This window comes from Coenobita brevimanus, chromosome 88, assembly GCF_032717465.1.
Source record: "Coenobita brevimanus isolate Jiangsu-jjx chromosome 88, ASM3271746v2, whole genome shotgun sequence".
Lineage (NCBI taxonomy): Eukaryota > Metazoa > Arthropoda > Malacostraca > Decapoda > Coenobitidae > Coenobita > Coenobita brevimanus.
Genome location: NC_137041.1, coordinates 4,463,904 through 4,478,019, shown reverse-complemented (window position 1 = coordinate 4,478,019; position 14,116 = coordinate 4,463,904). Strand labels below are relative to the sequence as shown.

The 14,116-nt window shown below is 44.6% G+C and overlaps 1 protein-coding gene across 1 annotated transcript in view; it reads right to left on the bottom strand.

The window, feature by feature from the left end:
* sff (BRSK family serine/threonine-protein kinase sugar-free frosting) overlaps positions 1-14,116 on the bottom strand; it is a 316,281-nt gene that overhangs the window by 5,404 nt on the left and 296,761 nt on the right. Inside the window, exons 4-12 of the mRNA XM_080281191.1 lie at positions 13,265-13,405; positions 11,380-11,530; positions 9,266-9,481; positions 5,176-5,375; positions 4,698-4,919; positions 4,052-4,196; positions 3,089-3,308; positions 2,099-2,265; positions 387-573 (exon numbers count right to left, since the gene is read on the bottom strand). Of these exons, the coding sequence (XP_080137317.1) occupies positions 387-573; positions 2,099-2,265; positions 3,089-3,308; positions 4,052-4,196; positions 4,698-4,919; positions 5,176-5,375; positions 9,266-9,481; positions 11,380-11,530; positions 13,265-13,405 (1,649 nt within the window). The remainder of the gene's footprint in view (positions 1-386; positions 574-2,098; positions 2,266-3,088; positions 3,309-4,051; positions 4,197-4,697; positions 4,920-5,175; positions 5,376-9,265; positions 9,482-11,379; positions 11,531-13,264; positions 13,406-14,116) is intronic.

The window sequence follows — 14,116 nt, the reverse complement described above, 5'->3', positions numbered from 1 at the left end:
GGTAACAAAGCATAGGAAATAAAGAAAACTGATATTATTTAATGCTGCAAAGATGAGGAAGGAAATTTTCATGAATATATAATTTCTAAGAATATTTACATATGGTTCTAGAAACATGTCGTCAAAAATCATGTTATCCCTTTGTACACTAAGGTATACATTAAGGGAAGATCCAAATAAATAATAAATAAGGAAATTACAGGTCCGTGAATATCAGCAACACATCATCCACTTTGGGGAAATAAAGATAAATGACTTAAATAAAACACTGTGGGATACCAGCACTGCAGGCAAAGTCTCACCTCCGTTTTCTTTTAACCACAAGCTCAAAAGCTGTGAAGCAGGAAAACTACGAAAAATACTTGGCTTTTTCCGCGTCAAATTACCCATCATACCAGAGAGCAGGATGAAGTTTATAGCGTAGAGCGGGTTGGGGTCACTTGGGGAACACACTGGGGTTATGTCCACCTGGAACCTCACGTGACGCTGGAACATGGCCGGTCCTGTGCTGCCCCGCTTGTACTCCACGCGGAAACTCATCGGGGACGTGACGCTATGGCTTAACTCCGCTACCTGTGGAGGTTTTAGAGGGATTTTAATCGATCTGCTTTAATCTAAGGGAACTGGGCACTCTCACACCTTGAATACTAAGACGTGATTGCATGAACTTATTTAGGGCTTAGTTATGAGGTAGGAATGAGTGTCCGTGGTTACAAGTCACATCGACTCCCAGTCTTATTACACCTGCCCATCAACTGAACTGAAAGGAGTTAGCGATTTTTGTACAATAAACACCCTATAGTTTTAACTGTGAACTGTGAAGTAAGTAAAGATAAATTCATGAGAGAGACTGCTAGGCAAACACAATGTAATTAGTAGCTTGAACGAAATTACTCTTTACTAAGAATTCTAAAGCGTGTGTTAGGGAATGAACGATAAGAATTTTGTTTAGCAACATATGCAAAAAGGTGTGGCAGCAATTTTTCGCTTATGCCTATAGATTCACTTTCCTCAACTAATTAGCATTAATATATATATATATATATATATATATATATATATATATATATATATATATATATATATATATATATATATATATATATATATATATAAGCAAGCACTGATATCTAGAATAATTAACAGCATAGAATACGTTAAGTGACGGGGAGGGGGGGAAGATGATACATAACTTGATCAGCCACATAATAGCATACATCATGACCACTATCATCCAAGCCCTATTCCCCACTAAGTAGTAGGCTGAGTAAGTGTTAACAGTGCAGCCGGGAACCCTATTGTCAGTCCAGGGCCTGGGATAGGGGGAGGGGGTGTTTATGGTAAGAACACACCAGAGCCCCACCTCATAAGGAGCCCGGAAAGCCAGCCAGGCATTTATTAATATACTGTATACATTCTTCAATACCACTGTGCATAAACTAGATCTGAGAAAATCTTTTTCTTGCATAGAGAATAAATCATTGTACATTACTGCATATCAAGCTACAGTAATAATGGAGGTGATTTATTTATCATTTTTTCGGGGGGTGGGGGTAGGGGACCGTCCCAGTCTGGCCAATGAGTTAGGGACCCATAATATGCCTTAGTACCAGGGCCTCTTGATGTTTCACCTGGGCCGTGGATTCATCATGTTGTTCAAGTTAATGCCCATAATTGCAAGTAAAAATATCAGCACAAATTTTTCGGATATGGGAGGTCTGGGCAAATAGGAGTGGGCAGGGCAAGTTGGGATGGTCGTGGGTGGTGGGACATGAGGTGGGAAGTGATAATTGATGTTGTAGGTCGAAGGGTGGGCGTGGCAATTATTCTCGTGATATTTAACACACTAATGCCAAACTGGGTGGGTTTGGTGGAGGGATGTGTGTGGGTAGGTCGAGTTGGGACAGTGATGGGTGGCAGGACAAAACAGAGATTGTGCACCAGGTAAAAAAATAGGTGCAAGAGGGGAAAAAAGACAAAGGACAACAGGTGAATGAGCATACGACGCTCCCATATACCCAGGGTCTCACAACAAGGCATACTGGAGGAAAGGGAAGACAGAAAAAGAAAAGAGAAGACAAACCCTGCCGTGACAAACCGAGAGGAAGGCATGTATGAGGTCGGCTTTAACCGTAGCGAGAGCCTTGTCCTTGACCAGTATGGTGTAGGTCTCGTCCCTCTCCGTGCTCATCAGGGAACCAAACCAAGACTTCTTGGTCAGCTCCGGCGACGACTCAGGGGTCAGGTGCACTTCATCCGTCGGTACTGCGGGAGAGGTCAAAGGTCAGTGGGGGTATTTAAGATTTATGACCTTATTTTGGAATGCGGGGAGGGAGAGGTATATGAATGACGGGTATGTGAAATGGAGTGAGAATACCCTGATGGCAGAGGACAAAGTGGCCTGAAGGCAATTTATCTGTGGCCACCCCGTCTGGGATTAAGGTATCTTGCTATAGCAGGATGGATGCTTTAATGCCACTGTCCAAAAGAGTACTGTTGTAGAGAATAGGGTCATACTCAAGGGTTTTTAAAGTCTCATGAGTGATTTTGACAATTTTACCATGCCACACTATCAATCAGACTTATGAAAACGTTAGACCTTCACCTGGTTGCAGTTGGTGTTCATTGATAAAACCCAACATCTGTATCAAAATTAGGCCTCACTAGCACCTCAGTTACACACACACACACTCTATCATATCAGTTGCTAAAAGGGGAGGAAGGCCTTAGATTTTTTAGCCTCGGAGCCCTTCAAGAGGAAAGTGATTATGGGTCGTATTTTAAGTGGCACAGATTTCGTTGCATCTCCTCCTTAGTGATTTGTTCTGCACATTACGACTCAGTTTCCTTGTGTATACTACTGAAGCAAAGTATGTCTAAATCAAATCAATATAAGTCAAATACAAGCGAATCCTCAGCCGTAATACGCAAAATAAATCGCTAAGGAGAAATGCCACGCAGTCTCCTTGGCACCCAGAAGAAGGCCCTGTGTTCCAGAGGTAAGTATCTCCAAGGAACATCATCCCAGTATCAGTGCCTCCCTCAGTCAATTTCACACTCTACCAACTTCGCCTTCCACAATCCTTACCTTGAAGTTTCCTCCTATGGAAGCGCGGGGAACCTAGGAAAGAATTCTTGATAGTGTTAAGACGGGATTTCCAATAGGGGGCCGAGTATGGTGAACCCGGGGCGCTGGGGGGGTTGCTATCCTCCCCTGGGGTGATGTTGGCGGACTGCTGGTTGCCCCCCGAGGTGTTGGTGGTGATGGTGCTGGAGGTGCTGGTGGTGGAGGAGGAATGGTGGTGGTGCTGAAAGGAATGGAGAAAGATTTGGGTTAATACTTATCGACGACAAGGGGAATATTTAAGGCAAAGAATTTTTTGCTGTCTCAAGTCTTTTCCTATAATGTGCTGGCAGAGGAGGATGAGCATTGGTGGTGCTGGAAGGGGGTGGAGGAAGGTTTTGGATGAATATTTATCGACTACACGATGAATATTATGGCAGATAATCAACTCTTACTGTCTCACTCTTGCCCTGGAATATGCCTCTAATGAGTCATGTTAAAACCAGGTGTCCCATAGTATTGCTGTGTGATTAGGGTATATGGCTAAGAGTATACAGTAGTTGTATCGACCACATGATGGACGAAGAAAGATGCTTGGATTAATGTCACTAAGGCAGACAATCAGTTTCCACGGCGCTGAAGAGAAGCCTACAAGTGGTGGCACTGTGTACCCTGGGTGAAGCAAAGCATGTTGCGGCATCCACCCGGAGCCTAATCTCCACATATTTCCTTGCACATCACCCTGGGAAGGACTCTGGTCTGATCCTGGCGAGGCGTTGTCTACCACAAGAGGGCGCCGGTTCCCTACACTCTGTATATGCTTTACTGTACCCGTAGGACGTCCCCACAGAAATAGTTGGTTGCCTGTGGTCGACGGGTCTGCTGTCTTATCATCCCATCTGGTAGGACACGACTCACAACAATCAATTTTAACATCCAGGTCACAAATTCTGCTGCAGAGTGAGGAGGGACAAGACGGAAACCAACCTGAGAGGAATGATGTCGTCCAGATCGAGGCGAGGAGAGCGGGGATGCGGTGGGCGTGACGTTGTTGGAGTGGAGGGGCGAATGTGAGCCGGAGTTGTTGTTGTTGCCGGAGCGTCGTCGGCTGCAGGGTAGGGTGTGGGACGTTCTGGAAGGACCACTGCCATGATTGATGCTTTTATTTATTTTGAGTGCCATAGATATTTGAATAGCATATCATCATCATCATCATCATCATCATCATCATCATCATTATCGTCATCCATACCTACTGTGATTATTCATATTTTTATTTTGAGGTCGATAATTATTTGAATATCTTCATCATCATCATCATCATCATCATCGTAAGCTAACATGATTATTTGTATTTTAAGTTCTATGATTATTTAAATAGCATATCATCATCATCAGCAGCAGCAGCATCCATACCTTTTCCCACACTAGGATGCTGGCAAACTGCCCTCTGACCTCACTCCCTCTCCACATATGCCGTTTTCTCTATATTCTATCACTGTATATTAGCGTCTCAATAGATTACTATCATGATCATCATTACCAACAGCCCAAACCAAAGTTCTAGTTACACTGAGCAGAGCATGGATAGGTTTAAAGGGTAACTAATATAAAAATCCCAAACTCAACGTACTGGTGTGATGATAGGTTGCGTCTGGGGGTGATGGGTGAGCCTTCAGCCAGCCTCTCAAAGTGTGACATGGTACCGTTCACCGAGCACGTGTCCACCCGTTTCCTTGGGGGGTCGGCGGATTCGGAGCGGTACCGGAGGATGATTTCGTTCTCGTCCTCGCAGGCGGGTTTCCGACGCTTTCGGTCCAGAAGGAGGAAGTAGATGACCTTTTCTGTGTTGTGGCTGTGGGTAGGGGGAGAAGGGTTAGTGACGAGGGAAGGTTATACATAGATTAATGTATAAACGTATTATAGTCTTAGCGAAGTGATCATGTCTTAATGCTGGCAATATACAGTATATATACAGTACATATATATATCCCAGTTTCTATTAATCTCTAATTTTCAAGAAGACAGAGGGGGTAACTCTTTCAAATCCTTATAGGTGTCCAGCTCCCACTCACTCCGGCACAACAATGGGTTAACTCTCAAATTCTCACCAAGGGTCCAGGAGGTCCAGCATAACCTTGTCCTTGTCCTTGAAGCATCCGAGCGAGGCCATATTCCTGATTACGTCCGGGTCGATGCTGTCCTTGGTGGGTATGATGTGTGTCTGCACCACCTCCATCATGGGCCGCTCGAGCTCCAGCTCTCCCTTCCCGCCCGCTATAACCCACTGGTGTTTGTTTATCTCCTCCAGCTGGTCCGGGGAGAGGAGAGGAGTTAGAAGGTGGACTGATGGAGGAAGAAAAGGTATAGAGAGAGTATATAGAGGTAGGAAGAGGTTAGAAAGAGATATATGAAGATAGAGGATTACAGGAAAGAGTTAGAAAGACGTATATGGGGAAAGAACAGGGATAAAGACGTTGTAGAGGTAGGAAGGGATTACAAGGGAGTATGTGGAAGGAAGAGGACTCTATTGAGAGAGAGAGAGAGAGAGAGAGAGAGAGAGAGAGAGAGAGAGAGAGAGAGAGAGAGAGAGAGAGAGAGAGAGAGAGAGAGAGAGAGAGAGAGAGAGAGAGAGAGAGATATGCAATGAGAGAAGCGTGCAGTGTGGCAGAGATGGAGAGAAGGGTACGCAGAGAGACAATGAAGAGAAATGAGGTGATTAGAGAGAGAGAGAGAGAGAGAGAGAGAGAGAGAGAGAGAGAGAGAGAGAGAGACAGACAGACAGACAGAGACAGAGACAGACAGAGACAGAGACAGACAGACAGACAGAGACAGAGAGAACCTCAAATACAAAACCCACTCCAACCCTACAGATTTTTTTTTTTTTGTGGTGAAATTGGTTTGTTGTTGTTGTTGCTTAGCCCCGATCTGTTTGCCCGAGTAGACCCATCGACCACAGGTAAGCAACTACTGTGGGACCCTCCTACAGATAGAGTAAGATACACTTTGTAGGGAAACAGCGCCTTCTTGTGACTGACAGCGCCTCACCAGGATCGAACAAGGGTCCTTTCACACGGCGAGGGGTATGGAAATATGGGAGTTTTGGATCCCGAGTGGACGCCGCAGTTGCTCCGCCCAAAGTGAACAGTGCCACCAAGCGTAGGCTCCTCGTAAGCGCTACTAATAAAGAAAAACGTCCTTAGTTACGTTATTCATAGGGAGCAAATTCTTGAAAGTTTTAAGAAGAAGGAGGAGGAGGAGGAGGAGGAGGAGGAGGAGGAGGAGGAGGAGGAGGAGGAGGAGGAGGAGGGGGAGGAAGAGGAGGAGGAGGAGGAGGAGGAGAAAAAGAAAAAGAAATCAGCAGATGCGAAGAGGAGGCAAAAATCAGAAAACGAGGTAATTTCTTTCTCATTCCAGTCTTTGCACCCTTTAAGAGAAAAAAAATCTTGTATGACGGCCTTGAATGTCGGCAAAGAATTTAATAAAGGTCTCCAGTAACCTCTTAATCCCGTAATCTCCAAACATTCTTGCAAAATTGCAGATTAAACCCCTCGCCCCCACAAAAAAAAAAAAGACTCCTTTGCCTTTTTCTGTGGTACTGGAGGGGGGACGCCTTCATATGGTAGCGCCAATATGACCGGGCGGTGAAGCTGCCTGGGTATGCAAACATCTCTTGGTCCCCTCCCTATACCCTGGAAAGAACGATGGTGGGCTACGGGAGAAGGGCGGCTTGACTGCATGACATTAATTTACTGCATAACTGACTGTTGATTTCACGAAGCTGCCAAAATATCTTCTCCCATATCAGCATACTGAGCCGTCCCCGCAACACGTAAGATACTCGGAGCGTTATTTACGGGTACAGGGCCATCATAATCAGAGTTCTTTTTCCAGTACTGAACTAATTTGTTTGGAAGTGGTAGGAAGGAGATGGAAGAGGAAGACGAAGAAAAGAGGAAGATGAGTATGAAGAAGATGAGGAGGAGGAGGAGGAGGAGCAGGAGGAGGAGAAGGAGGAGGAGGAGGAGGAGGAAAAAGAAGTAAACGAGAAAACAGAAAAAAAGAAAAACAAAGAAAACGAATAAGAAAACGAAAAGAAGAGGGTAAACTCGACTATTCTCTCTACAGGCTGACGGTGCTTGGGCGGGCAAGTCACGCGGTACCCTTGTTCAGTTTTTACCGTCGAAACAGCCGGGGAAGTGGCATAAATTCACAAGACGCTCTCCCTGGGGCCACATAAGCTAAGGAGGGGGGAGGGAGGGGGGAGAGGGGGAGAGGGAGATGAAGTAGTGAGAGGGAGAGGAACAGGGATGAAAGGAAGGAACCGAGAGGGGGAGGGGATGGAAAAAATAATGAGAGAAGATATATAAGGTGCATTAAATTCACAAATGGTACTCCCAAGAGCCACATGAGAGAGAGAGAGAGAGAGAGAGAGAGAGAGAGAGAGAGAGAGAGAGAGAGAGAGAGAGAGAGAGAGAGAGAGAGAGAGAGTTGCCTGAGGAATCGAGGGAGGAAAAATCTATGGTTAAGGAAAAAAGGAAGAAATGAAGGAAGGAACGAAGGAAAGATGGGTTTAAGACAGAGGATGAGTTGGTACGAGTAGTGAGTGAATAAGGTGAAGTGAAAGAACGAAGGAAAGACAGAGAATGTGAAAGATGATGTGAGGTAGGAATAGAGGTGAGGTAAGGTGACGTGAGCGAGGTAGTAAGGTGGATGAAAGAGAAAATGTAAAATGAGAGGGTCATAAAGTGAGAAGTGTGGAAAGAAGAGATGAATGTGGAGTGGTGCAAGGTGTAAGTAGTAGTAGTAATAGTAGTAGTAGTAGTGGACCAAAGGCCGAAGTTACCATTCCGCTGTCCACTATTCTCCTTTCGAGGGATAGGGATGTAATTCAGGGGCATCTGTAAACCAAGCAGCTCCACCGGCATATCATATCGGTGCCACCACATGAGGGCGTGTGTCTCCAGTACTAAGGCCTTGTAAATACCAGTTGTGTACATAAATCCTGTTTGTACTGCGGTGTAGAATCCACCTTAAGCCCGTGTTATGTATGCGGCTTTCGTCCCAGGCTGTTGTTGCGTGTTTACATTTCTGACACGTTGTGCTTCTCTTCTCTTTCTTCTCCCCTCCCTCTCCCACCACCCTCCCCTCTTCTCTACTTCTCTCCTACCGTCCTGTACTCCTCATCTTCCTCCCCGTCTACTCCTCTACACCTTACTACCCTCCTCTTTCTCTTCGTCTACTCTCCATCTCTCTCTCCTCTCTTTCCATATTCCTGTCCTACCTTCCTCTTCCACTATCCTTCTCATTTTCTTCTTTCATCCCTTTTCTCTCTCCTTCTTATCCTATCTTCTTCCTTGTATCTGTCTAAATCCTTGCACCTACAATCTTCATTCATTCTCTTGTTTTCCATGTTTCTGTCCTCTCTCTCTCTCTCTCTCTCTATCATCCTCTTCCCCTCCTTCCTCTTCATCCCCCGTCCTTACTACTTTCCTCTTCCCCCTCACCTCCTACCCTTCCTCCTCCCCCTCTGCATTTACCCTCCTCTTTCCCCCACCTCCTCAGTCACACCGCGTATCCCAGGTCAGAAAACAATCCTCTAGGGGCGTGGATAGGTGCAATTACGAAATAGCAGATGTAACTTACCTATTTAATTCGTTTTTTCAACCACCATTTTAGTTGACAGAAATAATCTAGCGAACGAATATTTACACCATTTCCACAAACACAGTGAACCGTTGTGCCGTAGTAGTAGTAGTAGTAGTAGCAGTAGCAGTAGGAGCAGGATTAGGAGTAGTAGTAGTAGTAGTAGTTGAATTCGTAGTAGTAGTGGAAGTAGTTATTTTTTCCGTTTTTGAGGCCTCGAAAATGTCAATGGGCGACTGATTTTAGGTTGTAATTCTTCGTTCTTTCTTTTTTTTTTTTTTTTTAAATCAATGTGTACAGCACGTATGCCATGTGAGCTTAAATATGATCTGCGTTTTGACAGAGACAGACAGACACATAAAGACAGGTAAATAGACAGATAGAGTGACAAAACCATATCTCACCGCAAATCTCTTCTCCGGGTTAACCTCAATCATGCCCCTCAACAGATCTTGGCAGTCTGGCGGTAAGAAGGGTGGAATATGCGTTTTGACAGAGACAGACAGACAGAAATAGGTAAATAGACAGATAGACAGTGACAAAATCATATCTCACCGTAAATCTCTTCTCCGGGTTAACCTCAATCATGCCCCTCAGCAGATCTTGGCAGTCCGGCGGTACGAAGTGTGGGATATGAAACACGCCCCTCTTCACCTTCTCCAGCAGCTGCCTCAAGTTATCGTCGTCGAAGGGCAGCGCTCCCACCAGCAGGGCGTACAGGATCACTCCACAGGACCACACGTCAGCCCTCCGTCCGTCGTACTTCTCCCCCTGTACGTAAGTGGATGGAATTACATCAAGGACAAGGGTTATGTTGGGAGGAAGTTCTGGCTTGTTTGTTTATTGGGCTGTTCTACATTTTATCCTGTGTGTGTGTGTGTGTGTGTGTGTGTGTGTGTGTGTGTGTGTGTTTCTTTATATTGCCCACACCACACTGACGTCCCTGACCTTCCACACTTCTCACTCTCTTCGTAAAATAAACGAAATCATGTGGTGATGGAGAGACAGGTGATCTTGTGAAGAAATACTCTTTGCACTGTACATTTTTGCCTTTTTTTATTACTCCTCAAAACAATATATTCGTCCGTCGCACTTCTCGCCTCTGTACGTACTGGATATACACAGTACGTACATAAATCGGACCAAGAACGACAGAAAGCAAACAGACGGGGATCTCACGCAGAAGAGGTGAGTTTACCCATTTTTTTCCATACTCAAGACAGCACCATCATTGTTCCTTCACTCCTTACCCACGTACACAGACAAATACATGATCAAGGACGACAGATAAGGCATGGACGGTGATTATAAGCAAAAATAAATAAATAAATAACAAAAAATCTTCCTGACTTCTACTGTACAGCTGGCAGAATGGAAACACACTTATATTCATTCGAGTTTCAGCCAATGACGTCTTATGAATAAAGGGGAAGTGATCTGAATTTGGGCTGAAACTTGCTTATGTAAAATAGTTTCCCCGTGACAGAATCTCGGACAAGAGTGATGTGTGCTCTATTACACCTGTCTTTCTACTTGCCTTTCCCTCCATCCTTCCTTCAGCCCTTTCATCCTTCCTTCTTTTCCGCCCTTCCTTCCTTTTTTTCTGTTCTTCCTTCCTTCATTTTCTTCTTACTTCCTACAATCCTCTCTTCCTTCTTCCCATTCTTTTTTTTTCCCCTGAACTATCCTGCCTTCTACTTCTTTTCCTTAATTATTTTCTTCTTTCTTCGTTGCTTCCCTCAATCCTCTCTTCCTTCCTCTCTTTCTTTTATACTTTCCACCTTCCTCCTCCCTTCCTTCCTTCCTTCCTTCATTCTTGTATTCCTTCACTTTAATTCCATCACTTACAATCCTTAATCAGTCATTCATTTCCTACTCTGGATGCCACAGTCACGCCCACACCAGCCGACTGAGCCGTTCCCCGCAACACATAAAACACTGCCACATGAGTTTGAAGTAGAGTGTTATTTAATGGCTTCCCTATTATAATACAAGTCCACGTTTATTTTCCTTTTCATAATAATTCTTTTTTAATATAAGTTTGCCAAAAAATGGGTTAAAATATTGAACTTCCTTTTTCTTTTTGCTTTTGTTTTTTTTCAATGCTGGATTATGGCTGTGATCTATAGGGTGAAAGAAACAGGTCGACTATTGACACTGTATGCACAAAATTAAAGTTTTTCATTTTCTTTTACAAGTTTTATAGGGTACACTAAGATATGCAAGGACCCAACATAAATCTTCACAATACTACCACTATCACTACCCCCATTAACCCTACTAACCCTGTAATAACCCATAATAACTTCCGTAATAACTCACTAATAACTCCCTAAATAACCCATAATAACTCCTTTAATAACCCTCTAATAACTCCCTCAAAAATCCACTAATAACTCCCTTAATAACCCACTAATAACTCCCACCCACTAATAACTCCCATCATAACCCACTAATAACTCCCATCATAACCCACTAATAACTCCCGTCATAACCCACTAATAACTCCCAAAATAACCCACTAATAACTCCCAAAATAACCCACTAATAACTCCCAAAATAACCCACTAATAACTCCCAAAATAACCCACTAATAACTCCCACCCACTAATAACTCCCATCATAACCCACTCATAACACCCTTAATAACCCACTGATAACTCCCCTACCCTGATAACCTCCGGACAGGCGTAGTGCGGGGATCCACACGAGGTTTCCAGCATAGACCCCTCCGGCTGTAGTGAAGCCATGCCGAAGTCCGCGATTCTGATGCTGTTTTTCTCGTCCAGCAGTAGGTTCTCTGGCTTGAGGTCCCGGTGGCTGTGGGAGAGAGAGAGGGTTAGGTAGTAGAAGTAGTAGTAGTGGTGGAAGTTAGGTATCGTTGTTAGTGGAGATTGGATGATTAGTAGTAGTAGTTGTTGTGGTAGTAGTGGTGGTGGTAACAGTAGTACTAGTGGTAGTAGTTGTAGTATCAGTTGCATCATCATCATCATTATTGTTATGATCATCGACGTTGTTTTATCATCATCATTATTTTTAATCATCCTTCTAACTCTCTCTCTCTCTCTCTCTCTCTCTCTCTCACACACACACACACACACACACACACACACACACACACACACACATGAAGTTAGACAAATGGACTAAGAAGATGAGTCACTCCTGGAATCTCCCCCTTCCCCCCTCTTCCCTCCATCCCCCCCTTCCTCCCTCTACCTCATTTTTCCCTCCCAAAACTCCTCCATCTTAGCTATTTCCTTCCCTCTGTATCTCCTCCTTCTACCTCCTCCTTCTCCTCCTTTCTCCCTACTTTTTTCTTTGCTTTTAAATTTCTTCCCTATTCCCTATCTCCTACCCTTCATCTCTATCCTCCCTTCTCCTTCCATCTCTTACATCTACATCTCCTCCCCCCCCCTCTCTCTCTCATCTCTCCCTCCCTCTTTCACTCTTCTCCTCCTACTCCTCCTCCTCCTCCTCCTCCTCTTCCCCCTACTGCTTTTCGTCCTTCTTTAATTCCATTACTCCCCTTCTTGCCATCTCCCTACCTCCTTTCTCCTCCTCCTTCTTCCCCCCTCCACCTCCTCCCTCTTCCCCCTTCCTCCTCCTTCTTCTTCCCCATGCCTCCTAATCCTCCTTCTTTCCCCTTCCTCCTCCTCCTTCTTCCTCCTTCCTCTTTCTTCCCCCCCCCTCCAATCTACCCCTTTCCTAAACTATCTCATCCCTTTACTCTCCATAGTTCCTTATCCTTTTTATTCCTCTCTCTCTCTCTCTCTCTCCTACTTCTCCAGCTCTTCTTCCCATATCCTTTTCCCCCCCACCCCTCCCCCTCTTACTTATCTCCTTCCCCCCCTCTTTTCTTTCCCTCTCCCCCTTCCCCAATGCTGCTTCTGGCTGGCTTCCAACGACCATACTGCGTCTCTCTCTCTCTCTCTCTCTCTCTCTCTCTCTCCCCGTTCGTGGTGAGTAAGACTGTCAGGGTAACTCAACAAAAAACCTAATATATTGCTCTCTCTCTCTCTCTCCCTAACCCCTACAATTTCTCGACATCAAACCATCAGTCTTTTCCATCAACAAAATTAATCGTTTATTGTTTCTCTCTCTCTCTCTCTCTCTCTCTCTCTCTCTCTCTCTCTCTCTCTCACTCTCTCTCTCTCTCTCTCTCTCTCTCTCTCTCTCTCACACACACACACACACACACACACAACCCACACATTCAACCTACACCATGTAATTTACTGTCACTTTAGTCTACAACTCCCACACTCAAGAAAAGAGAGAGAGAGAGAGAGAGAGAGAGAGAGACACACACACACACACACACACACACACACACACACACACACACACACAGACAAAAAAAAAAGACAGAAAACAGAGACGGACAGAAAATTGCTAAAAGACAAAACTCCTCAACACTTCCTTCCATTCTATAATAGTAGTAGCAGTAGTAGTAGTAGTAGTAGTAGTAGTAGTAGTAGCAGTAGTAGCAGTAGTAGAAGCAGTAATAATAATAATAATAATAATAATGATAATAAAAATACAAGTACTCACCATATAGAATGACTATGGCAGAAATCTAAGGCGGATATTATTTGTCTGAAGAACCTACGGGCTTCCTTGGGCGTCAACCTGCCCTTCTTCACGAGGTAGTCAAAGAGTTCACCTCCAGACACGTGTTCCAGCACCAGGTACCTGAAGGGGGGATTGAGGAGGTGGTTAGTGTGCTGATAAGAGAGATAAGATAAAAGGAGAGGTGGATATGTAGCGAGAGAGGGATGATTATAAGGAGCATACTTGATATAGGTAAGTGTTGGTACTTGTGTGGAGCTTCTGACGACACTGAGAGAATGATAGGGAGAGAGACAGATAGACAGACTGATACACCCATGGACAGACAGATAGATAAATAAATTCTTGTTGCCCCCGCGGATCGATATTGAATTGAGTTACCTGAATATCTATCTATCTATCTATCCGTGTGTGTGTGTGTGTGTGTGTGTGTGTGTGTGTGTGTGTGTGTGTGTGACGAACAATAAAAAACCTGAGAGCAAGCTGAAAAAGAACAAATAACAATGACAGCAACCTGAAAGAGAGCTGAAAGAAACCTCAGAATCGTGAAAGATACTTGAAAGAAACCTGGAAGAGGGGAGAAAGAAGATTGAAACAGGGCTGAAAACACTGAAAGAAACCTGAGACCTGCTGAAAGAGGGCTGAAAGAGGGGTGGGAGGGAGGGGTCGAGGCTTGAGGGGGGAAGGAAGGGAGGGGAAGCTTGTGTAAATATGTACAGATCCGCCACAGCAAAAGAGAGGAGGAGGAGGAGGCCCTAAGGTGCAATATACTCTCTCTCTCTCTCTCTCTCTCTCTCTCTCTCACACACACACACACACACACACACACACACA